The sequence below is a fragment of the Corvus moneduloides genome, chromosome 11, assembly GCF_009650955.1.
Source record: "Corvus moneduloides isolate bCorMon1 chromosome 11, bCorMon1.pri, whole genome shotgun sequence".
Lineage (NCBI taxonomy): Eukaryota > Metazoa > Chordata > Aves > Passeriformes > Corvidae > Corvus > Corvus moneduloides.
The window spans coordinates 1,223,367-1,250,880 of record NC_045486.1 but is presented as its reverse complement, the minus strand read 5'-3'; the positions used below and the strand labels follow the sequence as shown (position 1 = coordinate 1,250,880).

Genomic DNA, 27,514 nt, shown 5'->3' with positions numbered 1-27,514 from the left:
AATGTAGGAACAAACCTGTTAAGGGAAGATTTATGGCAGAAATTTCAAATACAATCATTCACGCTCTGTTGTTAAGGCCTGTTATTCAAAAAGATGAAATAGAATGATAGTTTAGGAATAAACTACTGCAGTATTATTTATGTACCAGTAGCAGATACAACCAAAGCTAATATATTATCTCAATTTTCCAACAAAACACAGACTTTATATGGTTTTGTTGCTCCTAAACCACAAATAAAATAAATTCTTTAAAAAACAATTGCTACAGGGCAACAGGCAGAAGCAACACAAAGACTTTTACTACCCTGCTAAGAAAACCTGCTTGAAGAGCCATGTCCTGACTAACAGCACATGATCCCACCAGAAGGCACAGGCAGCTCTGCAGCCAAAGTGCTCCTCAGGGCACAAGACAGAGCTGAGCACCTACGAGCTAGAAATTTTCTGCACTCCCCAGCAAAAGGTCACGGGCTCACAGGAGCAGGGAGGTGTCCAACAAACAAGCACAGCCAGCTCAGAGCCACTGGTGCCTGGAAATCACCAACCAAGTGACTGAGCACGGCCAAAAGGCAACGTGGTGCCCAGCAGGTGAGAGCATTAGGGACACAGGGATCACACTGGATCACCCCCAAACATCCCCAGCTATGCTCAAGAGAAGCAGCTGGGCAGCGTGATCCAGCCCTTGGCCTTGGACCGCTGGGAAATCCTCCACCACTGCCATCCCCCCAGTGAGGAGTGAGACTCTCCCCACAGGATGCAGGGGGAAGGAATGGGCCATGCTGCAGGACAGCCAGGGCAGAGCCCCCTCAGATTTGCTCTAACAAACACCTGTTCTCCCCACGCTGCCGGCCAGGAATGGTGGGATTGGCTCATTGCTCACCGTGTAGAGCTCATTGGTGACTTTCAGGAGCTCTTCATGCATCTGGAGGCCAATCTCCTTGCTCTGCAAGACAAAAGCAAGGAGAGTTGAGACTGTTATGTTCAAAACATGCAGTTCTGAAATGAAAATACATTTTGGAGGGAAACATGAATACAGAGTGCAGCAAAGTCTCGTGCAGTTTCAGAACTGCTGCGTATTCCTTTGAGGTTGATGTTTGCTCATGGATCACCCAGCCTGGGTTTCAGAGACCATTAGGAGGAATTTCAGATAATTTAACATATTTATCCTGCAAAACAGATTAATCTAAAATTACAGGCAATACTGCTTTGCCCTCCCACTGGTAGAATTCCTCCCCAGCCCAGCCAACTCCCCGTTTGGGTCTAACACGTAACACCCTGCCCCAGTCTGGGACTGGCAGGGTGTACATCATCCAATAGCCATTTGTGGGTACAGAGTTCCCTAGTCTGGCATTCTCCACTCCCACAGCATCACCTGTCAATCTGCCTTGAACTGAAACACTCATTAAACACACCTGCTCCTGGACTTGCAATTTCCAGCCAACGCTGGTATTTCAGAGCAAAGATTATCAAGGCTCCTCAGCACTGGCATCCCAGGTTTATGTTTCCCTTGGCCATGACCCACCCTCGCAGCTTCTCCTCAATACTCTGAGTATTTTCTGCTCAGTATTTTCACTATTATAACCCAAGTGAACCAAAGCATCTCTGAAAAAAGGACTTTACAAAATAGCTACACCACAGTTACATAATAAAGTTTCCAGTTTCACAACAGCAGCAGCCAAAGTTCAGCCAGCTGAGGAGACACTCGCTGCCAGTGAGGAACTCCTGGCATACTCCTGTCTGCTGAAATCCCATTACCAGCCTGTGTTTTCCCTTTCCCTGCCAGGCAGGATGAGGCAGATCCAGTCGCCAGCCTCCTACAGCATGGACACAGCTCTTCATGGAAAGGCCACAGCATGGGGAGCTGCCCAACACTGGAGCTTGGCTGCAGATCAAGCCAACTCCTACTGCAACCCAGAGGCTGGAGGTGCTGGGATGCACTTGAACTGCTTTCCTGCCTCCCTGTAATTACACCACAAATCTCTCTGTGGAATCTTCTTGGCTAGGAAACACTTATTATAGCTTGAAGATGAGTTTAAACTAAGTATAGACACCCCCTCCTCCCTCCCCTAAACCAAACCAAAACAAAACTGAGCAGCTTCTTCCAGATTTCCTCAAATAACTCCAGGAAGTTTTGTGCACGTGGGCAGGGAAAACAACATTCCATCAGGCTGGGTGACAAGAGAAGCCCAAGGTACAGAAAGGTCCTCTAATTCCAGTCAAAAGGACAACTTACATACTTTGAAAGTTTAGTCTAGATTATGAGAAATTAGAATTGAAGCAAAGCCTGAAGCAAGGAGTCTAAAGGGTGAAAGTCCCACCCAGTAACCACAGTGTGTCCGTGAGTTAGTGTCAGGGTACTTGGGACAGGACCTCAGAGGCCCAACTGATGCACACTGGTCCCACTCCCACGGGTACAAGGTGCCAGGATGATGCCAATGACCAGAAGGTGCTCAGCTGAGGCCCACAGCCACCAGGAACCCTCATCTGGACTGGACCCCAGTCCCTGTCCCCTGCCCACAAACACTGATGGTCATCACTGCTCTCAAAGATCTCACTGGGACTTGCTAATTCCCAACAGAGCCATGATAGGTGTGCATCCCCCCAGACAGCCCAAAGATGCTTGGCGACCTTCTCACTCTCTACAACTCCCTGACAGGAGGGTGCAGCCAGGTGGAGGGTCAGGTTCTGCTTCCAGGAAACAAGGGACAGGACAAGAGGAAACAGCCTCAAGTTGTGCCAGGGAGGTTTAGGTTGAATATTAGGAAAAATTTCTGTCCCGTGCCTGGAGGGATTTAAAAGCTATGTGGATGTGGCACTTGGTGACATGGGTTAGTGGTGGCCTTGGCAGTGCTGGGGTAAGGGTTGGACTCGATGGTCTCAGAGGGCTTTTCCAACCTAAACAATTCTGTAATATGAGTTATTTTGGTCAAGGTCTTCAAACGGGGGACTCAGAGCCCAGAGCCTGCAGGAGCCAAGTCACATGTAGCCCCTCCAGCCATCCCTGCTGCCACGAGTCACAGGCTGCTCCCAAACCAAGGCTTCCCAAAAGTCTGTGCAGGAGGACAGGACAGGCTGGTGGCAGAAGCCACGGCCCAGGCTCAGCTGCAGCTCCTGCCTCTGCCCCAGATTTCCTGTGCAGCGCAGGGCAAGGCCACAAAGCTGTAATTTTCAAACCCAATTTTAGACTCTGAAATAGAGCAACACAAATCGGCTCAGTGTGTTGCTCCACGAGCTGTGCCTGCACAGGAGACCACAGGTGGGGACCACAGCTGAAGAGCCATTACAGACACTATAACCCAACACCTGCTGCAGGAAACCAACGGGTCTGCGGCTTCGTCGGGAGTCTCCCAGCATCCAGGAGGGCAGTGTCCAGAGTGAGGATGCTGGAGCCTCTTTCAAGCACAGGCAAGTGAGCAGCTGAAGGACTTGCCTCTCCTCTGAGCCTGCTGCCTTCCCTTTCTCCAACGGAGAAATTATATTTCTGTGCTTATGGAAGACAACACCAAAACATCATTCCAGTTCCCTGGGACCATCCACAAAACCCAAACTACAATTTAGCTGCTTCCTTTATCCCTCCCATTCCTCCTAAAACCCACAGTTGCTAACTGAGACAGCAATGGCTTCAAGTTAGCAATTTATTAAAATTCCTGCTACTGGTGACAAAGTAAGGGGAAGAGCAGCATGGAGAACGCTTATTCTAAAGAGCTCCCATCCAGACACTACTTCTTCATCCAACCTCCATCCAGGACAATGCAGCACGGGGTGTAATCAAATTCACTGTCATAGCACATAATTAAATCCCACACTGGGGAGTAACCCAGCACCCTTATTTTGGGCATAACAACACTCTGTCTCAAATGTGTAATTTCCTGTATTCCATACCTGGAAGAAGCATCAAACTTCCTTCCTTCTGCCACAGCAGGTTAGAGTGGAGCAAACACTTGCCTGGCAATGGGTTCTTCAGCCTGGGTCTGACTCTGCCAGGACACGCTGCGAGATCTCATGGTGACAGAGACCCACCCCAACAACAGAGCGAGACAGATCTCCACAGAGACACATCTTGGCATCTCCATTTTTTGCTGCCTATTAGCAACATCAACACACTCGCTTTGATCATCTCCTCCTGCATCGGGAACGTGACTCGCCCTGGAAGCTCCAGGGAGATTTGCCCAATTGAGTTTTCTTCTTCTGCTTTCCTCCCAGAATCACAGAATGGTTTGGGTTGGAAGGGTTCCCAGCCGGACACGAGAAGAGGCGTGTTTGGAGTCGCTGCTGCCGGTCAGCGGGGGGCAGAACACTTGGGTGGAGAGGAACAAAGCGCAGTGCCCCAGTTTGGTGATGGGTGTCCCCACCACCGCCAAGCTCACCCAGGGGAGCCGAGGCAGCGGCAGCTCAGCACCCCAGCTCAGCACCCCACATCTTTCTAGGCAACTGACCACTTGCTGAGCAATTGCTCCTTAGTTATGCTCATCCTGTACCCCAGCGAGCCCCCCCTGCCGCTTTGCTGGGATTGTTTACATTTACATAATGAATGCAGGAAACACAAAACCTCCTGGTTCCTCACGTCCCCACAGCATGTCACGGGCCATTAATAAATTCTAGATGGGAAGAATTAAAAGTGACATTTCTGGGAAAAAATGTTACCCTAATTTACCATCACAGAGCTATCTCCAGCACACCCAGCAGCTGAACCACAACTGTGGGTGCTTTAACCCTTCCGGAGCCGGGTTCTCTGCCAGTGGCCCTGCACAGCATGGCCCCCCTGGAGGAGTGCTTCGAGCACTTTATCCACCACACTCAAAACCAGACTGGACACAAGAGCGAAAGATCCTCCTCTGTGCAGCCTCATTCACTGCAAGGCTAGATCTTCAAAATCCATTTACCAGCGTGCTCCTGTTCCCACACAGGTGCCCAAGGCTCCCACTGAACACTGCTGTGAAGTGGAAGTGCAGCCTCAGATCCCTTCAGACAAGGTGTGCCATAGGTTGAAAAAAATAAATAACCTGAATACGCCCAAAAGTGGCAGCCTCCCGGTCCACATAAAAGGCAAATGTTGACACAAAATAAGTCTTTTCCCTGATTTAGCTGAACATTATTTTCAGGGACAGGTAAGTCCAAGGGACAAATGCAGTGACATCACAGATGACCACAACCACAGAGGCTCCTTTGGATGCAAAGCAGGTGCTGGCTCTGGCAGGCTGCAGAGAGAGTCACACCAGCTCTCCTGGCAGGAGACAGAGGAGGGAGAAACAAGGAGCAACCATTTCTATCGAATGTAAGTGTTGAGCCTTAGAAGCTGAAATTTAAGTTCAAAACTGAGGGGAGATGGAAGAAAACCAAACACAAAGAAATAATTCTGTTGAGTGGATGAAATACTTCATCATCTTGTCCTGGCTGAGGATTGACATACGACGAGAGAACGCTGGAAACACTCAACATATGTCCTTGTTTGCAAGCTGACTGAATTTGTCCTGTGTTTCCAAATGAGACACACCATCCACAGACATGGGCAGGGAAAGCAGGATAGTTTAAATATAAATCTCAAAAACAGGATCAGAGCAAAATGCAAATGGGAGGAAGATTTTGAGACAGAACTGGACTAACCAACATATACCAAATGTCTCCATTTCTGGAGGCCAGGGGAACAGGAAAAGGGATGATATCCTGTATCAAATCAGCCAACCCAAATCTGACCTTGCAGTTTAATTTCTAGGTCAGACCTATAAACTAGAGGAAACTGGCCATAAAAATATCACATTAAATTTATTCTCCAGTCAGGCTGAAATTTCAAGATAAGGCCTGATTATGAGCCTTCTCCTGTTGGAGAGGCAGGTGCCCTGTGGCTCACCCTGCTCCTCATTACAGTCCCCAGCTGCCCCTGACGAAAACAAGGCCACAGAGCCTACCGGCTGCTGGGACTCTTTGTGCCCTTACTGCACTCCTCACTTTCAATGACAGTCCTGGTCCACCTGACTGCGTGATTCTCAGAAGTCTTTGATGCTGCTTTTTAATTTGGTTATCATTAATAATTCTGTATCATCAGCAGATTTTGTCATCTTACTATTCAGGCTTTTTCCAACTAATTTATTAAGAACTTCATTGGAACTCTCCTTTCCTTTTTTCCTGTCTTTTAACTAATCATTAATCCAGAAAACAACCCCTCTCTTTAACAGCTCTTCAAGAATTTCAGCTAAGGCCCTTTTCCAGTGAAGGCCCTGCACCAGCTAATGACATGATCTCTAGCTCCTGAAAATACCTCCACCAAATTTCTGAGGCATGACTCTTCCCTTCAGAAAGCCACACTGACTTTCTCGTACCTGCCTCATAGTTGTCATCCTGCTCTTGAGCAAGGTTCCACCCAATGAGCCTGTTCTGACTGTTCTCTGAGGCCCTCCAAGAGTCTTCAAAAAAAGTCCTCACGTTGCCACCTCTCATTTCTCCAGCACTCACACTTTGAGCACCAGGTCACACTTCACACTCTAGACTTGACAGGTCTAGACCTCAGTTTCTTTAAAACTCTAGGATAAATACTACCTGGAAAGACTTTTAGTGGTAGTCCTTGCAAGATGTGCTCTGCAACATTTATGACATCTCTATTTTAGACTAAAATGCCAGGATGGATGCTCATGAAGCAAGGCTGCCCAGGTTACCTTTTTAAAGAGCCTGATGACATCCTCGCTGATCTGCGACAGTCGGACGATGACATTGTTCATGAAGATGTCGTTCAGGGTGGCGTGGTCCCGGCTCTCCCGACGGGTCTGCGTCAGAACCAGGTACCAGCAGTTCACAGGGGAAAGGAGGTGCTGATCTTTCCTAGAGAATGTGGAAACAAAAATCAAAGAGGTCAGTGAAACATAGATTTAGAAGAAACATAAAGATTTTAGTTATAGGCTAGCTGTGTTGAAATTAGTTAGAATAGGAAGGAATTTGGGCCCAGCTAGAGTTAATTAAAATAGTTAAGAGAGCTGGACCAGAAATGGGTTTTAAGATGTTAGTACCTGATTACCAAATAACTGATGATCTGTCATTTGCATGTTTGCTTAGCTGTGCTTAGAACGAGGAATAGCAACATTGATAAGTTGGTGTAGGGAACAAGGAGAATTACCAATTTCCTCCCTTGGTGGGAACCCGTTCAAAAGTCACGCAAGAGGAAACTTAGAGGTCACTAAAGTAATTAGGATTGTTAAAGTTCAAAAAGGCAAAAAGGTCAAAATGAGGAAGATGAGTTACTTCATCTTTTTGAGACCACTGACCCAATTCAAGACCACTGACTCCATTCAGGACACACACTATGCATGCTTAATGACATTTAAGCTCATTTCCATATGAAGTGGAGAATGGGAGGTGTTAATGTTATGAATATGCACTTGTATTTCGGATATTCATAATTTTTGTAAATAAAAAGCTTTGTGTTTGCTTGGATCGGGGCCCTGCGTCTTAGGGAGCTATCCCACACAGTGCCTGGCGCCAAATAAAACATACACACTTTCTAACTCTAAGCTGTTAGAGAGATTTTGTCCATCTCAGTTGGATATCGATATTCATATTTTGGTAAATCATCAGGTGAACACGTCAAAAAGGCACATTTTCAAATGAATGCTGTCAGCACGTTGCCCCCCTCCCCTGAACGCAGCCACTGGGCTTCAGGGCGTGATCTCCTCTTCCAGCTGTACCAGCGTTGCCACGCAGGGATGTCCAGTGGCACACAGGCACCCGTACCACACCAGAACCCCAGCCAGCCCCTTCCCAAACTGGGTGCTCTGGAAGATGGCACAGGAGGAGAGACATCCCTGGAAAGAGAGAGAGTTTTGCTCATTCTTTCCACTCACACTAAGAATATGGCTGTCACTCCACTGCAGAAGGGCCCTTTGCCACCCAATACACTGTGCTGGTTTTAGTCCACTAAGAAGTGCTCATGAAAGGGTTCTGCATCCAGCATTTCCTCCAAGTGTCTGTGCACAACATGAACACACTCAGGCATGCTGGAGGGGACAGCATGGTGACTTCAGACACCTCTGCATGCACGCACAGACAGAACAACCGTGTACAGAAACTGGGACGAGTCCGTGGACCTGGAACCACCATGAGCTACGGCACCACGGTGATTGACAGATCCAGGGCTGGGCACAGCCCGCTGCACACAGCTACACAGGGACAAAGGAGTGCTGAAGGGACCGTAAATCCTCAGCGTGTCACAGCCTCATCAGAATAATGACACACATGAGCAGCTGGGGAAGGGGTGCAGATGAGCCTGGTAAGGGCAGGTACAGAGCAGTCTGGAAGAAAAAAAATGCATTAAGGGAGTCTCTGGACATGGAACTGACAGTGAGGACTCAGCAGGAGTGAGCACTGAAATGAAGCTGACCTGATTAACACCACCAACACCAGCACTTGCGCCCAGGTGTTTTGGAGAGCCACTGTCACCTGTGGACACCGCAGAGCAGCAGCTTCCAGAACTGTAAGCAACGGAGAGCCCTAATACTGCTCTGAACTAATGGGTGAGGCTAGACATCCCCTGAACCTTTGTGGGCTCCATCTCTGAACCAGAACTCCTTACTGCCCAATTCCTTGGTGCACACTGCAGCACTCGGCACCACACAACCAACACGCAACAGTCAGATGCCAAAAGGACAGAGAGGATCTGAACAGCAACTCATCAGCAGCAGAGCTTGGCATAAGACAGCAGTAAAGCCTCACACTGGAGAGACTGAGTAAACAGATTAAATGGGATTTAGTAATATGGAATAAATAGGATTTAGTAATGTAACAGCAGAAATCACTGCTCTTGCAGCTGAAACGGGAAAAAAACCACCAGGGGTTAGAGGAAGAAAAAGACCATGAAGAGCCTGGGGCTGGCAAAGAGAAGGGCAGCAAGCAGGCAAACCCCAGGCTCTCTGTGAAATGCACTGAACAGCAGCTGCAGTCTTTGGCCACTGAACTGAATGACATGAGTTTCATCTGGAACAAAGGGCACAATTCCAGCCAAAAGAGTCTTTCACAGATACCGCTGGCAGAAGAAGAGAGAGGGACCAACACTGTGGCCCAGGGAGGAAAAGGCAGAGAGCTCGAGCTGAGGTGCTGCAAGGGGAGCAGCCAGGATCAGCTCCCGGCTCCATACAGCCAGTGCTGCCACACAGCCCCAGAGCACAGCTCCTGCCGGGCACATCCGTGGCACCGCTCGTGCTGCCCAGCGAGACCCCCGCGCCCTCAGCACCGCTCTCCTCTGTGGCAAGGGACAAAACAACCCCCAAGCAGCTGCTGACACTCAGCAGGAGCACCAAGCATCGTCCCGCAGAGCCCAGCCGGACACCTCTGGCCTGGCACACACACGGGCATGCAGGGAGCAGGAACCAGCCCCCAGCAGCAATGGGGCAGTGGCCTTCACAGAGCCTCGAGGCCACCAGCCAGAAGAATGGCACAAGCCAGCACCCTCACCACACAGCAGTCAGCTCCAAACTGAAATTCCACATTTGTTTTTCTTTCTATTTTTTTCAGATATTTTCTGTTTTAGCCAAGCTCACAAGTGTGGTTAAACTGAAAAGAAGCTGCTTTTGAAAATGCATATTTACATATTCATGGCTTTCACAACTGTATCACTGGTTTGATATTCACACAATCCCAGGACCCAGTTCATACGTCCTACTTCAAAGCTTTGTTTCACAGTATTTCCACTAAGGATCTGCCTGCCTCCAGCACCATACAGCTAAGCACAGAAAAAACACATACTTTATTGCAAATAAACTGCAGTAAATTCCATTTCCAGAAACTGCTTTCAAGCCTGAGCCTGCCAGTGAGCCTGCATGAAACACGCAGCACCGGGACAGCTGCGGACTGGACTACGCACAGAAACCAGGGGTATAGACCAGGCCCACCACTATTTGCACAATCAAACCAGTGGCTGAATTCAAGACCCTTCAAAAAATCAAGGGGTTTGACTCCTTCCTGTCCCTGATTCGTATTCTTGTTGTATTGCTCAAGAAGTGCACAGTCAGTGCAATTCATGCAGCACGGGTCAGTGACACTGTGGTGGAAGTCTTGGAAAGAGACATGTCCAGTTTCCTCTGTGAGCCCCACACAGGGATGGGACAGACGAGGTCACTGCTGACATGATGGACTTTACTCCACTTTAGGACTGTGCAGCTACAAACCAACCTTCAGTGCTCACAGCAACCTCTGCCCATCATTTTGCACCAGTTTGTCCCTGGGAACACCCACTTACTTGAATTGGTGCTCTCTGGAGCTGCGGATCTTGGAGGAGAAGCGCTCAGCCAGCTTCTCCAGGCTCCGGGAGTACTCCAGCTCGATCTCGGCCTTCCTGCGGAAGAACTCCTGCAGGTCCTGCAGCAGCTGCAGGCGTGACTCTGACTGCTGCTCCAGGCATTTGAACTGCTCCACCAGCTGTGTTCGGATTTCTGCAGGCACACAGAAGAGGAGAAAGAACAAAAGACATCAGCAACAGACACCAGTCATGAAGGTTGTCCTTCCTTGTCCCAGAGCAAACAGCACAGCTCTGCTGGAGTTCCCTCCAAGCCCTGGGGTGAATTCAGGGTTTGATAAGGCCAATGGATCTGCATCCCAAGGGAGAGCAGAACAATGCTGCTGACCAGCCTCATATTAACCCTTATTCTTCATCAAAACAAATGGTCTTAAGAACACTGAGACCAACCTCAGATCCTTCAATTGTCTTTTGAAACCAGAAAACAATACTTCTATCTCTCTGGTACTACCTGAAATCACATACTATTTTCATATAAATATATTATTTCTTGATAAATGTCCATGTGAATACCTCCAGGATGGCCAGCACTGACCTTAAGGAAGCTGGCACTGCCAATGCACCCTCCTCTCCCCCCATCCCTCTGCACTGCTGGGTTTACCAACAAATCCAATGCGGCTTTGGCTCAAAGGCTTAAAAAGTCTTTCACACCTTCCAAATCCCAGCTCAAAAACACAAAAGGTTTCATCTATTCCAGGTTTATTTGCTTTCCCATAAGGACCTTTGGACACCAGTACAGACACACTGCAGCCCCCTGCAACCTTTCCCAAAGTGGGCTCAGCAGTGCCTGGAGGTGCCTGTGGAGTGTGGGGATGGGCTCACTGGGCAGCTGGTGTCTCCTGCAGCACCGGGGTCCCTGCTGTGTCCTGCAGGGAACAGGCACAGCAGGAACAACAGACAGAGCTGGTCTCCAGTGCTGACTCTCCCTGGCACTGCCAGAACCCACCCCTGGGCTGCAAATTCCCCACACGGGTCTGATCCCACAAGACAGGCAGGCAGTGGGGAAGGGAGCACTGCTCACGGGAGCAGCCAGATCCCTTGCCCTGTCTGCAAGAGAAGCAACACAGCACCTGTGGCACAGGATGTGATGGAAATACACCTCCCCAACTCTTCCCAACCTTTCCCAACCCTGGGCGGGGTTTCTGCAGCTCTGTGAAGTGCACCTGGCCAGGACACCAGTGCAGGAGCCACTCACTCTCTTTGGAGCAGCAGCTGAGCTCAGCCCGGAGGGACGGGGACCCCAGCAGGAGGGGGCCTGCAGAACTGAAAAGAAGGGAAAAATGAGACTAGGTGGTAGGAAAATCTATTCAAAGTGAGAACAATTGGGCTGAGCTGGCTTTGGGGAGCAGCTGCACGGTGGAGGGATCAGAGGAGTTGGAATGGCAGGGATCAGCTAATGGAATGGGTCCATGTGCTGCCTGCCTGTTCCCAAAGCCCATGGGGAGAGGCAAGAGCAGTGCCCAGCTCCCCACTGCCACACACCCCTTGGCAGAAGGCAGGTGAGCACACCTGAGGTGAGGCAGCTCCTTCATGTGCTCACCTTGAGACCCTTCACTTTCTTCCCTTCATGACAGTACCCAGAACAGCCATAGCACTTGAGGCCATTTTAGTCTACCTACAGAAACAGCCTCTTTACTGCTCCTAACAGATATATAAACAATCCACAACACACAACACTCCTTTGTCTTTCCCTAAGGATTGTGAGGAGGTCTATTTTTCTCACTTTGCTCACCTGTCGTTGGTGGACCCCAATACTTGCAGAGCAGGCCCAGCCAAAAGCCAGCAGGGAAGTTTGGCAGCAGGAGCACAGCATCACATCTGCCCCCCTTGCCGTGGAGCATCCCCAGGCTCGAGGGGGCCAGGGCAGCACAGGGCAGCCCACTGACACCTTGGGGAGCACCCATCCCTCCGTGGGCCCGTGATGGGCCAGTTCACTGCCACAGTAACCGCACCACAACCAACTCAACTCTCTCTCCTGACCCAACATTGTTCTTTCCTTTCCCAATTAGTGCCCAAAATCCTGAAGTACTTGGCTGACTCAGCCTGGATTTTCTGCTGCAGCAGGAGCTGGACTTTCCCAAAGTGCTGCTGCAGGACTGCAGCATGTCAAGCTGTTGCTGCCTGTGTGACAGGGCTTAGCCTGTACCGAGAAGGAAGTCACAAAATCCTTCTTCGGCAAGATACCTAGAGCTCATCCTTGGTTCCTCCTGCAAGTTCAGCATACTAGGATGACAAACAGTACCTTACCCACAAGAGTCCCAGCAAACTAAAAATGCCTGCACAGCCTGAAATGGCTGCATGGTCACTGAGGCACTCAATGACACAAACAGAGACAATACAGAGGTGTCATTCCAGTGCGTGGAAGAATCTTCAGTACCTGTGTATTACATGTACACGAGGTAGGCTGGCCCTGCCAGTCCCTGCCGGCACTGGGCTGTCCCACAGCCTCACCACTACAGCAAGATCCTGTCAGACAATCATCACTCCGTGCTGGATGCTGAATTAATAAATGATGGAGTAATGATGATGCAAAGCGGTGGCTGAAATCATGAAAGATTTATGAACAATTTCAATCTGGTATTTTTCAACATTTCTTCATATAACAACTCTCATGTGAGTCTCAGCTCTGGCAGCTTGGCAGGTTAGCTCATCACTGGTCACTTAACAGTGACAGTGGGACTTGGAGGCTGCATGAAGGTCACCTAAAGCCAAACTCCTCAGAAATAAGAAATGCTAAATGCTCCAAAGTTAATCACCTTACATGGGACCCTCCCTGGGCACTTTCTTTATGTCCTAAATATACCATGAGAGGATAGCACAACTGTTCAAAAAATGCCTCCAAGGCTCACAGCCAGCGATGGCAAGGGACTCAACACACAGCACTTGTCCACCAGCAAAGCCCTTTGCTGTTCCTGAAGGCTGCCTGGAGAACCATGTTACCATCCCTGCAGAGCTCGAGCACTCCAACTCCTTTCTAACCTACATCCATCCCATCTGCAGCCACAAGGACACTGACACAGGAGCCGGCAGGGCCGAGGCCCCTGCAGAGGAGGAAGGGTGAGGCACAGCAGGGATGCTCAGCACAGCTGCTGCCTCTGCCCAGACAGGGGTTTCCCTGAGACTCTGGGCATCTGCTGCACATAGACAAAAAGACATTAGCCCTCACTCACAGCAAGCTGTAGAAACTCCAAAATGAAGGACAATTCCACTCCATAGAGAATCCTAGAGATACCTTTAAAAGTTAAATTTTCTGCTAAAAGAATGCAGAAAAGGAAACGAAATTGCAAACAAGGTCTCACAACAACTGGTATCAGAGTGCCTCAGTCTTTATTCTCTCCCTCCCCACTTTGCTGGGGTCCAGCTCTCTCTGTCCCTGGCACACTTTGACCTTTGTCAACAGAATTTCTTTGTTTTTCCTATGCCTGTAATATGTTGATTTGATACTTCTACGTTTCCTTGCAGGAGTTCAGCAGGTCAGCGCCAGCCCAGCCTGCAGAGGCAAAGGACAGGCTCTGCGGGCACAGGGAGCTGCCAGCCGTGACCGTAAAGCCACCCAGTGACAAGCCATCACACCAACAGTGGAGATGGGCACTGACCCCAGGGGCTGCTGCTGCATGCTAAATGGGAAGGGTTTGTGTAGAAAACAAAATGAGAAGCTGCTGGCATCATCAGTGCAAAGACAGACATGGTGGCAGAGAGAAGGACATCGCTCAGTGCTCCAAGGGTCCCTGGGAGTCAGCGCTCCCGGACACAGCCCCGACAGCTTCTGCAGCCATGCTACATCCATCCTCTCCATTGTGGGGGGATTCACAGGTCTGGAATTCCAACCTTCAACCAAGTGCCAGTTATGTTTTCCACATTAGATAATCTCTCTTCAGCACCCAACCCCAAAACCTTACCTTTGGCTCATAAGGAGTTTCCACGGTCAACAGTCCTGTTATTTAAAATGCAGAATCAGGGGTAGAAAATGCAGGAAATCTAATTTCCTCAGCATTTCTGCAACAGTGACAGGGACGCTGGAGAAAACAAAATTCCTTGGCAAACCAAGGAGAGCAGCAAGAGTCAATGTGGGCTGTGGAACTGCTAATCCAGACAAGAGAGGGAACATCTGTATCAGAACATCCGGGGATTTGGTTTTTGTAATATTTCCAAATCAGTCAGCCTGTATCACAGCCATAACTGCTCATTATCCTCAGGCCACATGAGATGTTGGCAGCATTCACATTTCCAGGCTGCCAGGGTATGGCAAAATCCCTCATCAGTCAAAGACCCCCAAGAATGTCCCCACCCCTCTGAAACCCAGCAAAAGGCTTCTGAGTGCTGTTCCGAGAAGGAACCGAGTGACAGAGCACAGGCTGAGGTGCCCATGGGGGGATAAACCCACCGCAGACTCCCTCTCACCACCAGAAGCCAACTGGCACCCAAGTGTGAGAGACAGACACGATTTACATTCAGCCTTTGGCAGGTCTGTAAATGAACGGCAACATTTTAAAAACTGGGGGGAAAAAAAACTACCAAATAAAGAAAAAAAAGTTTTAAAACATCACCGCAAAACTTGCCAGAGCTATTCAAAAGGCAACTCAGGAAAACAACAGAGAGCAAATAGAGGTGCTGTCTGTTGGGAAGACGACCCAAGAATGGAGCAATTTACAACTAATGAAAGAGTATCAGCATAAGATACAGAGATGTGAATTTGATACAACGGAAATCAGGTGAGAAATCGGAAAAATCAGTAAGATTCTGGGTCAGCCTGGGCAGCATGTCAACGGGGCTCACAATGGGCCCCCAGAAGAACCTATTCTCAGGGGCATTTCCACTGGAAACACAAACCTTCAGAAACCCTGAAATTCCTACAATCACCACCATGGCAAGGCAAACTCCCTGCCTGAGGGAGCTCTGCACTGGGTTGGAAACAGACACTCACCAGTGTGCCAGGGAAAGGGTGAATGGAAGAAAACTCCCCAAGCCTTCACAAGACATCAGAAAAGTGCTGTTTTGGTCTATCTGACATCTTGGCCAGTAGATCAGGGTAAGATTCATTTTTTCCTCTCCTTGGCTGTTAACCTCATCCATTCCCACCAGTGAGGACAATGTTGGCAGCCATGCACAGAGCCCAGGAACACTCACATACATCCAAACAGCATGCCTCTGACACCAGGGATGAGACTGGGTTTGACAAAGAGCAAAATTATCTGGGACAAGCCCTGGCCAACTTGAGCACTGATATTAGAATCACCATGCTTATGTGGAGAAGTCAGGCCAAAGACCACACGCTCAGCTCCAGGTCGTTACGAACATGCTGCTACTCCAACTTGTCCCACTCTCAGCTTGCTAAAGGGTATTTTCCATATGGTCTCATTTTTTAAACATAACAGTTACACTGTAGACAAATGCCATGAGATCAATGCAATTTTTACCAGTGGTAGTCATTATTATTATTATTATTCACTTATTCTTTGTGTTTCTGTACAGTTCACATATCTCCCTGGGAAGCAGCATCTTTGACTTCCAGGAATTCACAAACACCACGCTGAAATCCCAGCTCCAGCTCCAATGTAGCTGGGATTTCATCCTCTGGCAGTAAATGGAGCTGGTGAGACAATCCTTTTCCCGGACAGTTATTTTGCAAGTCTCCCTCTCTTCCAAGTAATGCCTGCTCACTTTGTACCTCCTGTGCTGATACGGGCCAAGCTCCTCAAACAGCATCAGGATATGCTGCGGAGTTAATGGATAGGCAACACGTGTGAAGTTCAGGATGAGTTATTAAATAAACCCAATTCTACACAGGCAAACACTGGTGAAAAGCAGGCAGTGGATAATTCTGGATAGTTCAGACTTGCAAAGGTTGGAGCCTAACCTGACACACGAGAGGCCATGGGAGCCAGGCGTGCACCATCTCGGGGAAGCCTGAAGCCGTGGGGGTTGGTGATGCTCCAGGCAGCAGAGCCAGCTGGGAGCCCTGCACAGCCCTGCCCCACCAGCTGCAGACCGGAGCCGGGTCCGTGCAAGCGAGCACCTTCCTCCTCCTCCTCCAGGATGTCGGGTTTGGCACAACACCCCCTCCCCAGTCCCGCCAGGCCAGAGCCACGCTCTGGCTGCTCAGACAGGGACAGACAAAAGCAGAGGTTTCTCTAGCAACGGGCTGGGATGAAAGCTGCCGGAGCCTCCCGCTCCTCCCCTGCCGGCGGGGAGCGGGACAAAGCCCGGCTGCCAAGTCCCCAGCCCGGAGCTCCGGGTGCAGCCACACACCCCCCCGGCTGGGTCGGGGTGGCTGCTCCACGATGCTGAATTATCTGAATTATCCGTCCAGGAGAACAGTGTTGTCACGGATCCTCCCGCCGGGCAGCCTGAGACAGCCGCTCCTCTAACATATGCTTCACCCCACTGATTTGTGACAAGTGAGAAAATGTGCTTGGCAACAAAAGCCATTATTTTCTCACAACTGGGATTAGACCCAATAGTCCATTGCAAATATAGCACAGCAAGCTGGACTCAGGGAGGATCCAATTCTTATACAAACACAAAATACACTAACAAGGCCATTTGACTCTCAATTGTTTTTATGCCCCCTTCAGAGTATCCATGTGCTGCCTTCCCTAAAAGTCCAGCCCTCTTCATAACAGAAATACCTCGGATGTATTTTCCAGTGCTTTGTCATCCCGTGTTTCACCAGCACACACCATTTCCCTTGAGGGAGCTCTCACACACACACACAGAGCTAATGCAACTGGAGCCTGGATCCAATATGAAACACCAGCGGGCTGTTCCACCAGGAAAACCCCTGCTACAGGCAGGTGTTGCCAGCACAGCCCCAAGAGCGGCCAAAACCTCTGTGAGATCCCAAGGAGCTGGGCTCAGCCCCGCAGGCAAAGGACATTGGCAGAGTTTCGAGAGCCCACGCGTGTCCATGGGATGCTCCCGCTGCCGGCACCTCTGGCACGGTGCTTTCCATGCACAGCAAGCCCCCAACGCCAACATGGGGCTGGGAGCAGCAGCAGAGGGATGCAAGGGATGAGGCTGCCAGAGGACCATCAACCTTGTGAGGGCTGAATCCAGGCAAGACTTTGTCAAGTCCCAGCAGTGACACTACTGAGCTTGAAGAGCCAAGGAGGTGCAGGGCCCACAGCCTGGAGCATCCACAGACAGAGCTGCCAGGGGCGCATCCGTCCCGCTGTGCAGGTCCCTGTGGAGCCAGCCAGAGGGGACCTGCAGTGAAAGCAAACAGCCCAAAGCAAGCCAACAAGCCTCCCCTCTCCTTCCTTCCGTGTGATTAGTAACATCACTACCTAGACAAAGACAGGAGATGTGGCTCCTGGTAAAACAAAGAACAAGACAAGCCTTTTATCTGAAACGAGATGTTCCCAGTTAAAAAAAAAAAAAAAAAAAAAAAAAAAAAGAGAGAGAAAGGAAAACACTTCTCTCCAGTATGAAAACAACTCCTGTGGCACTGGCACTTCTCGGGTTCTTTTCACGCGTGTCTTTAATCCCCAGCCCATGCCTGACCAGCAGCACTTCATGTGCACAGCCTCAGTTCTCCCTTGTACCTGCACCAAGCCCCCACACTGCAACTTGCTGGACTGTGAGGCAACATCTCCATCTGCAACTACTGAGAAGGGAAGTGAAAGTGTAAGAAATTCTATCTTGAACCCAGTGACGACTTCTCTCCTGGGAAACCCCTGCCCTGGAGAGGGCCCAGGTCAGGGCACAGGGTTGTCCTGGGGGTAGCTTCCCCAAAGGGTGCTGTGGGACCATGGGGTTTCAAAGCCTCAACTAGCAGCCCAGGAGCTAGGAAAACACCACAATCATTTTACTGCTGACCAAGACGGTTTTAGGACCCTGCCCAAGCCCCTGTTTGCTCACCCCTCACTCCTGGAAGGGTATAGCCAGTTCTGGGGGTTCCTTCAAGTTCAGACTGAGTATCCTGGTGCAGGATGGGCTCCCTCCCACACCTCCAAGAAAAACATGGCCAAGCCATAAGGAAAAACTCCATTTCTGTAGGGATATTTGCATATACAGTTTGAAACACAGCATTTTTCCCTTGGAATTAACTGGAAGAACGCAGCAGAAGTGAACGGCTGTGCTGGCACCCCTCGGAGCAGGGCACGGGTGTACCAGTGGGTGGGTGCCCAAAGACATGCACCCCATCAGGGCCAGATATAACACCTAAACACCCATCATCCCAACAGCTCCATGCATGCCATCAGTTCCAAGGGGCAGTGACACACTGGCCGTGTGCCTCCCAGCAGTGCCACAGCGGGCGGGAGGTGACCACCTTCTCCTGCCAACATGGGCAGCAATGCAGCTGGGCCAAGCTGACCACAGCCCACAGCTTGGGCTCTGCCTCCTGCTCTCTCCAGTTACCTACAAACTTTGCTTCTAACAAGACTCCCCCAAAACCCAACTCACCCATCACAAAATGAAGAGGCAAATAACTCAGTTCAGTGTTTTGCGCTGCCCTGACCCAGACAGGCACACGTGCGGCCAACAGCGGCTACCGGGGTGCATGGTTTGGGGTGGGACTGGCCTTCATCAGGCTTTTTCCATTTAAATTTCAAGTCCGTGGTCATAGCAGTGGCTACAGGAAATATCTCTGTGCATCCCCTGCAAGAGGCCCAAGCAGTTTGTCAGCAGAAATGGGTTGATAATGGCTTTCCAGCCACCTGTGAGGAGCATAAATTCTACACTGTGTTCCCGAAACAGCGTCCTGGTGCAATCCCAGCAGAGCAAGGGCCTCCTGACCCCCTGGGAACTCAGCCAAACGCACAGAAGCTGAGGCCTAGGCAGCGCTTAGGTCCTACCATGAGATCTGCTGGCTCCAGTATCCCAATAGCAACAATCTTTACCCCACCACAACGCCTGGTCAGAAGGGTTCAGCAGCACAGTCCTGCTCGCCCTGTGGGAGAAGCTGATGGCTCTGCTCGGGGACAATACACAGCACACAGCCGCTTCCTGCAAAGCAACACGAGCCAAAGGGTCCACTGCTGTGATACTCCAGCTCTCCCAAGCAGAGAGAGTGGAACATCATCAGAGGAAAAAACACCTGGCAGCCAAGCCAGCCTCTTCCTCCTACACCCCACTCTGAGGGTCTGCAGAAACCAGACTGAGAAGCTGACAACCTGGGCAGACCAGGCTCTCCAGACACAGTACAGTGCTCTGGAGAAACATCTGGAGCTGAAGGAAGCACCAGGCACTGCTGGTGGTCACCTCACTGTCACTCCCCCTTTCCAGGGCACAGTGTCCATGCTGGGGTTCTGGCAGGAAGCAGCCATGTGAGAAGAGGACCGACAGGGAGGTGGATGCCAGAGCAACAGACCTGTCCTACCTGCTCTTGCCCACCAGCACAAGGTACACACTCCTGCATGGGGGAATTCCAGCCCAACACAACACGCAGCTACTCCAGACCTTACACAGCACGTAAACATGACCCAACAGAGAAGACCTTCCATGGAGCGTGTTTGAACCCCAGTGGGTCAGACCACCTGATCCCAAGATTCAAGGTGATGCCTCCCTGTGAATACAGGAGAAACTCTTCCCCATCATCCCTTTCCTCCTTTTAATTGAAGCACAGACACTCACCCTGCAGCAGCAGCACTTCTTAGGAAATGACTGTAGCACGGGCAACAGGTTAGGCCAGATTTAAAACACTGGCAATTTTTTCCCCTCATTTTTCACAGTGATATTCAAAATGCAACGAAAAAGAGTCACAATGTTTTTAAAATAAAGCAACTGAGTCATTTTTTGCTTTTATACTTTTAGAATGTAGCTTAATAGTAGGGCATTCTTTGTGAGAAAAGCAAATGTAGGAGGAGAATACCCCTGATAAGAGATGGGTAATGATTTCCTCTGGTTAGAACCACCACACAGGTACTTCCATTCAACTGCTCACCAGCATGTCAGAGAGGGGAATTCCATCCACTAGAAATGACACACCACAACTCACCCATCTTTCTGGGTCACAAAACACCTTCCTAGATGGCAAACAAGCCTCCTGCTACCAAATAATGAAAGATCAAATGTAGCTGCTAAGACAGCACAGGCTCCTGCTATACAAACTGTGCAAAAGGCTGGTCTTACCTGGGCTGTGCAGGTTTTGTAATCCAATTCATTGGTGGCTTTTAAATTAGTTGGCAGTGCCATGACAAAAGGCAAAACCACAAACCAGACACAATGCCAACTTCTCTCTGACCTGCACTCTGAAAATTTCATGGCATCAACCTTTTCCCCAGAAAACCTCTCAGATCAAGTTAGTCCTGGCCTAAGCAGACACTATGCTTATGACAGCACCCAACTGGGCTTAAGACTTATGCAATGCCTACAGAGCAGCCCCTCGTTTAATGCAAAGGAAGACGAGAACAGCTCCTCACTGTCCAAGAACAAAGATCACAGCTGATATAGTTACAACGAAGCCTTGAAATGATTAATAATAAGCTTGGCAAGCACAAGAACAAGGTGACAAAGCTCTGCCACTGAGAGGCACAGCAACAGTAGATCCCACATGCTGCTCCTCATGCAGTCCCCTTCCCTCTCCTGTCCCTGCACGGGATGGCAGCCGCTGCTGCTGGCAGGGTGGTGGCATTTGTCATATACTTTGATACTCCAAATCCGCAGGAGTTACTGATGGGGCATTTCCCTTAAAAGCTGGCTCTAAATGCAGATCTGGAAGTGGCCAGCCTGGCTCGTGAGGAGGCAGCAGGGAACAAGTGTTTTGGGTGAAGCACAGCACCCAGTTCCCTTCCACAGGCAGCACTGCCTGCACGACAGCCCGTGCTCCTGGGACACAAGGAACCAAAAAACCAACCAAAGGAATCCAAACTGTTTATTGTTAACTTCAGCTGAGCCTCAAGGCCAAACTTCCCCCAGATCAAGACTGAAAACAGATATAGTGGTGTGTTGCAATTATGTTCAATTTAAGAAGAGAAGCAGCACTTCAAACCACACACCACGTGCGCCAGATGGGAAGAGAGAGCCGGCCAGGAGAGTGCCCAGACCAGGGATCAATGCCAATCACAGCTTCCCTGGCTCTGGGAACACCGACCGCAGCTGGGCGGCTGCCTCTCCAGGTGCTCTCAGCATGGAACCCAATGTTGTCCAGGGATACCATGGCCCTTCCTCTCAGACTATGGAGAAGGCAAACCTGCTGGTAGAAGAAATCCTCACCCAGAGGAGGAATGGCTGCAAAGCAAAAGGGGTGGCAGGAGCAGTGTGGTTCACACTACCTGCCTGCTACCCTTTATCACACACAAAAAGCTCCTTTCACAATGCCCACTGACTACAGAAATTAGCAAAGGGAAATTGGGGGCGGGGGGGGAGCTGAACTCCAGAGTCAAAATGTCTTTTCCCAATAAAACAATTTCAGCCGAGATTAATCCATAAGCAGACTGGTTTTCAAGTAAACGTATTGCAAATTTTTCTGTGGGGCGTCAGCTGCTCTCCCGTTGTCTCCATGCCAGCCTCTAATGAATTCAATGCACTAGTGACTACACTGTTTTCTAAAGAACTTGGCAAGATGTTCAGCATTATTAGAGAAGAGAGAAAAAACAGAGCAGAATTTAGTCATTTAATACTCCATCTTCCAATAACTGAAGCAACATCCCGGTCCCATCAAGATCACTATGGACATCCGTCAAAGGCAGGGTGATGGTACAGGAAGAACTGATGGGGAGAACAGCCAAGTCCACCTGTCTGAATCCAAACTTCCCATTGGATGTAGTCCACCTAAAACCAGCACCAGGATTAGTCCAGGATCACTTCAGTGCTGCTGAAGGCAGAATGCAGCCCAAAGGAACTGAAGCAAGAACACATTTAACCAGTCTCTTAAAATATATCTATTTTTTACAGCCGCCCCTGAGCAGATAGCAGAGATGTAGAGTATCCATTAGTGGAGATGTGGCTGGTGAAATGGAAACGGGGAAAGGCAGGGGGGAACCAAAGGAGAAGCAAAGTGAGCCCTGGCATGCGGATGTGGAGCACACCCAGGGACTTGGTGAGGGTGCCCACTCTGCTGGGAGCAATGCCCAAGAGCCAGCAGGCACCCAGCCTGACCCACAGGCAGGCAGAGGGGACAGGGCCTGGGGGCCTGCCCTGGCCAAAATAAATACCTGCAGCAAGAGAGGAAACCTGCTCACACTGCACAGTGCTTCAGGGGAGCTCTGCCCTGTCCCACCACAGTATCTGAGCTCCTTCAGCCTCAGCCCAGGGCAGCTGCCTGGCACTCTGCACGGGAGCTGGCTTGTTTCACTCTGCACCCTACACAGAAAAGAGCCAGACTGACCCAAAGTCATTCTTCTCCCTGCCTCTCTCTGTGAAGAGAGGCATGTGCAGAGCTGAAGACTGGTAGTAGGTACTGACCCACATCCTTGGCAGATGCTGGAGATGTGGCTGATCCTCGCTTTGGAGCTGCAGGAGTCAGCACTGGGACCAGACAAGCTTTAGGGGCTAAATTCAGGCAGAGAAGTGCGTATTTTCATGTTTTCTCCTGCCTGGCACAGAGCCCAGCCAGCAGCACAGCAGGTTATATCCAGGGATGACCCTGCTGGCAGTGAGGCACTGATCCTGACCCTGGATCCCTCCATGGCCACACAGGTACAGCCCCTGTGTGCAAGGTGCAGGGCACAGGACACGGCAAGCACAGGCACAGTACAGCTCCACACTGTGTCTTCCTCCAGGGAGCACTGGAATTTCCAGAGCCACTCCAGCTCTTTGCATCACTCAATCCTTGCCTGCTTCAGCTAAAGGCTCCTGTCAGCAGAGGGGTCCGTGCCCATCCCACCCTGCCCACAAGGGCCTGGCAGTGACACTGCACAGGGACCCCAACACTGGCCCCAGTGAGAGCAGCTGGGCGTGGAGGAAACCCCTGGCCTCAGCTGCAGCATCCTCCTGCTGCTTTTCCCACAGCCCTTGGCACCTCCCTGTCTCCTTGGGAACAGAGACTTGTCCACTTGTAATTCACAGCCTGAACTGGTCACATCTGCTGCCACTTTTGTCTGACTGCGAGCAGCTCTGAGGGAGTAAATCTCATTTACTGTCCCTATACCCTGTTGTCTGGGCTGTGGCCCTGCACTGATCACACTGATCAATAGGAAAGAGAATTTACAGGACTGAAAGTGGAGCAAGACCCCAGAAATGCTCATTAACAAAAGACTTTCAGGGGGTTGGGGTTGGTTTTGTCGTTTGGGGTTTGGATTTGGGTTTGTTTGTTTGTTTTGGGGTTTTTGGTGTTATTTTAAAGAAGCCAAACTTTAAAGAGGTCCATGCCAAACCTCCAGCATTCCAAGATCCCTGGCAATCCTTTGCTGCCTGCATCTTTTGGGGAATCCCCACCTCCACCAGTCCCTCGTGCCCCACAGCCAGCATTTCTGCCCAAGCGAGCTCTGTCCCCAGCCACTTCCCAGGCAGGAGCAGGAAGAGAAGGGGGAAGGCGGAACAGCTGCCTTTGCTGAGTTTGTGCCTCCTCTGTTTTTGTCTGTTAGGAATACAAGGGATGCAAAAAAGCATTAAAAAGAAAGAGCCAAACAGATCTCTTGTGTTTGTTCATGATTTAAGAAGAGCAAAGGAAGCTTCACAAGAACAGATGGTGGCTTTTTCCCCCAGAGAAAACAGCCCTTCTGACTGCCCTCCTGCACAGCCGGCATGAGCTCCAGGTCCTTCATCTGTCCACTCTCCAGCGTGGAAACAGCACATGGGAGGCACCGGGATCGGCTGGAGAAAGTCTTTTACCCACTGAAAGCCCTGAAATGATGTAACCAGAGCTCTGGGCTTGGGGCTATTAAGATGCAAAGGAGAATGCATTCAAACTGGAAAAGAAAGAGCTGAACAAGAATGTGAATGCTGCCCTGAGCCACTGAGATGGAATAAAGGAAAGATCATTAAACGGTTCACTTCAGCACCTCACATTCCTTAATTCAGGCATGGAAAGATTTCACAGATCATTAAGAGAGCGGACCTTTGCAGACAGTTCCTGGAGCCAGCCCCATGTATCTGTGCAAGTTCCCCAACCTCTGTACAGCCCTAACAGGATCAAATATTACACACACAAATCAGATCAGATTACCCAGCAGTGCCTTCTGGCCTGAAAAATCTGTGCATTCATGGATCCACTGAAGCAATTCTCTTCCAGAGTAATGCTTTACATGCATTAAAAATATAGGATAATTCCTTTAAGAACTTTTCATCTCACATCTCAAAGCATCCTATAAATGGTAATCATATAAGCCTCAACATCTTCAAGAAGGAGGGAAGGATTACAAACCTAATTTTACAGATAGGATAAAACAAATCTTTCCTTGGACACCTCTGCCATTGCTGTTTCCCACTGTGCCTTTCTGCAGTGGAGATGGGCCTGAACTTCATTTCAAGGCCAAACTGCTCCCAGTCCGAGAGGGACACAGAAAACAAGAAAAACTAATTCCAAAGCAGTAGACACAAAGTGAGGAGTCTGCAGGAATCGGCAAGTCCAACAGCAGCAGTTGCCCAGTTTCTTTTATTTGTTTGATTTAACGTTCCTAAAAATATCATGGGCAACCGGCTCCCTGAAGCCTGTACCTGGCACAGCCAGCTTCACACTGACCAAAACCCATGCACCTCCAGGGTCTGATCCAGTTCCCTGCTGTGCCTCCAGACCAAAACCTCCTGAGCATTCCCGGAGCCTAATCACACTTCATTTGGAGCATGTCCTCATCACCCAGAAATGCTGTTCTTCCATGTCCTCTTGGCTAACTAACTATCTCCACTGGGCTTTTTCAATTTCAGCACAAAGGACCAGGCCAAAGGCAAGTGCAGATGCTCTGCTCATTGCCTTCATCAGCACTGACCAGAAAAGCCTCAGCTGCTGCTAGGGAATCAACAGTGCTGCTTCATTCAGAGCCTCTGCCTCAGAGATCAGCAAAACATCAGCCCAAGGCTGACAATGCTCTTCACTCCTCATCCTTTCCCAGGAAAAGAACAATATTGGAATAGCAAGGGAAAGCTGTGCCATGAACAATGAAAGCACATCGTCTGACACTGGCTCCAGCCAGCCTGGAACTTGCAGAGAGGAAGATAAAGGTAGGGAGGAATTTCACCTTCCCAAGAACCAGCACAAGTCTCCCCAATGGCTGCAAAGGCAGCCTCAGGCAGCACCAGCAGTCTTGGGGTGTTTCAGGGTGAATAGAGACCTGCAGAATCTCACAACTGCAGTGCTGAAGGATCACGTGGATATTCAGAAGGTAACAAACATGCAATAGAGAATCCAACAGCTGTGGGGAGACTGTCTCCAAAGGGCTTTCCATACCAGACAGGATCCAGCTCAATACTTCACAACTTCCTCATGAATTCATCATTTACTATAGACCTGGAGCAAGTTCCAGACTGCAGACAGCTTAGTTTGAGGCTAATGATATGTTCCATACTGGGATCACTGGGTTGTGCAGCTGCCACCCACAAAGCAGAGATTATCGCCCTCGCTTGCTTCATTTCTTCAGGACGAAGTGATCGTGTTCCTGCCTTCTAAAGGAACGGAAAATCAGCATAAAGCATATTGTCTGCTCTCACCATCTTCCCCAGCATCCCATTTATTAGTGGGTGCAGAACCAGATGGTTACAGATAAACAATACCAAAGAAAACACAGAAATAGCCTGGTGTAGTACAGAAGTGTTAAATTCCCACCCAGAAATAATAAAGGGCATTAAAGGTACTTGGGCAGCTCCAGGGGAAGTGAGTCAGCAGGGAAACGCAATCCATATGCACCAGAGTGAGTGGCTTTTCCTGAAGAACCATCAGGACAGAAAGAGCTCCCACAGCTACAGCTCTGGCTAAAATCAGCTGTCACTGCAGGTGTCCATCACTTCCAGAAAATAATCCCTCAAATATTTCACTTGATTCCCTTGGTATGCAGAGCCAGAGCTGCTGCAGCACTATCCCTGCAGGACTCTCCTGCCATGCTTGGCTTGTGTCACACGTGTAAGGAAGACAAGGGCTAGATGTAAACATTCCAGCATTCCTTCTGTCGAGGCACTGCTTATTTAAAAAAATACCCTCCTTCTGCTCCCACTCTGATGTGCAGAGTTCTCCAATTCTTTGAATTCACATCCCTTCACACAAGGCAACAATACAGGGCTTGCAGCTTGGCTGAGATACCAGCCAGCTTAACAACAGTCACTTAAAAAATGAAGTCATGCATCGTCCTGGCAGGGTGAGCAAATAAAGACTGTCATTTGTTTATTTATGTGAACTGTTACTGAGAGGCAGACCTAACCCTTGTTCAGATCTCCCCAACAGGGTCAGCTGTGCCATGGCCTGACCCACCACTGACCCACCTCAGCTGCCCACAGGTGCTGGGTGAGGAGGCATCGTGAGATGTCCTGGGGCAGCCTGTGCCCCTTGCGGAGTTTGGTAGCCATGCTTGAACCCTGGGCTATGGACACATCTGCCTGTCCTGTACAGCACTGCTGCCACGCTCCCCTGCCTTCACCTGAGCCCTTGAGACTGCACCTTGCATCTACAATACACCAGGAACTCCCATATTAATCACCTGCAATGGCTTTACTGCAGCTGCTGGCTGTCAGCAGGAGTGCTTACCCAAAACGGCCACACTGACGAACATCCACGAGCCCATGGGCTACTGGGCTACACTGGCCGAGCTCAGCAAAGAGCCCAGCCCTCTGCATGCCACAGAGCTGGTGTCTGCTCTTTCCTAGATCCTTCCTGAGCAGATTGCTAATTGCTCCTGATTTTTGCTTTTCTAAAATAAGCACAGACCACAATCTGCATAAATGCTGCAGAAAGAGTAATGAACTGCCCGCCCACCTGAAATTCAGACTCGAGCAAAACACACAGGAGACAGAAGGATGCAATGAGCCACTGGCAACCCTCACCATGCCACTGCCACCCCACCTGAGGACAGGGAGAGCAGGGGGGACATGGGGACTGTTCCAAATAAAGCCATGGATTTCTACCTAAACTAAGAACTGAAAACAAAGACTAAATGGAAGCACAAGAAACCCCATCACTGCATCACTCTGGCAAATGGGGACAGCAGAGAGAAGCATGTCAGTGGGTACAGCCCTGCAGGAGTGGGAGAGTGGAAAGGAATTAAAAATTAGACCTATCAGCCCCTGGTTTCTACCATTCACTTAAAAAATAACACAGCTGCAGATGTCCAAGGTGTAAAAGGAAGCAATTACATACACAAACCTCCCCACAAATAAACATCTCATGACTTTATCACCAGATAATCTTCAATACCAAAAGCACATGAGAACATT

The 27,514-nt window shown here is 49.8% G+C and overlaps 1 protein-coding gene across 2 annotated transcripts in view; it reads right to left on the bottom strand.

Annotated features, from left to right (window-relative positions):
- SRGAP3 (SLIT-ROBO Rho GTPase activating protein 3) overlaps positions 1 to 27,514 on the bottom strand; it is an 82,938-nt gene that overhangs the window by 33,666 nt on the left and 21,758 nt on the right. For both annotated transcript variants that reach the window (XM_032120612.1, XM_032120613.1), the window contains exons 2-4: positions 10,217 to 10,409; positions 6,648 to 6,810; positions 878 to 940 (exon numbers count right to left, since the gene is read on the bottom strand). In XM_032120612.1, coding sequence (XP_031976503.1) covers positions 878 to 940; positions 6,648 to 6,810; positions 10,217 to 10,409 — 419 coding nt within the window. The remainder of the gene's footprint in view (positions 1 to 877; positions 941 to 6,647; positions 6,811 to 10,216; positions 10,410 to 27,514) is intronic.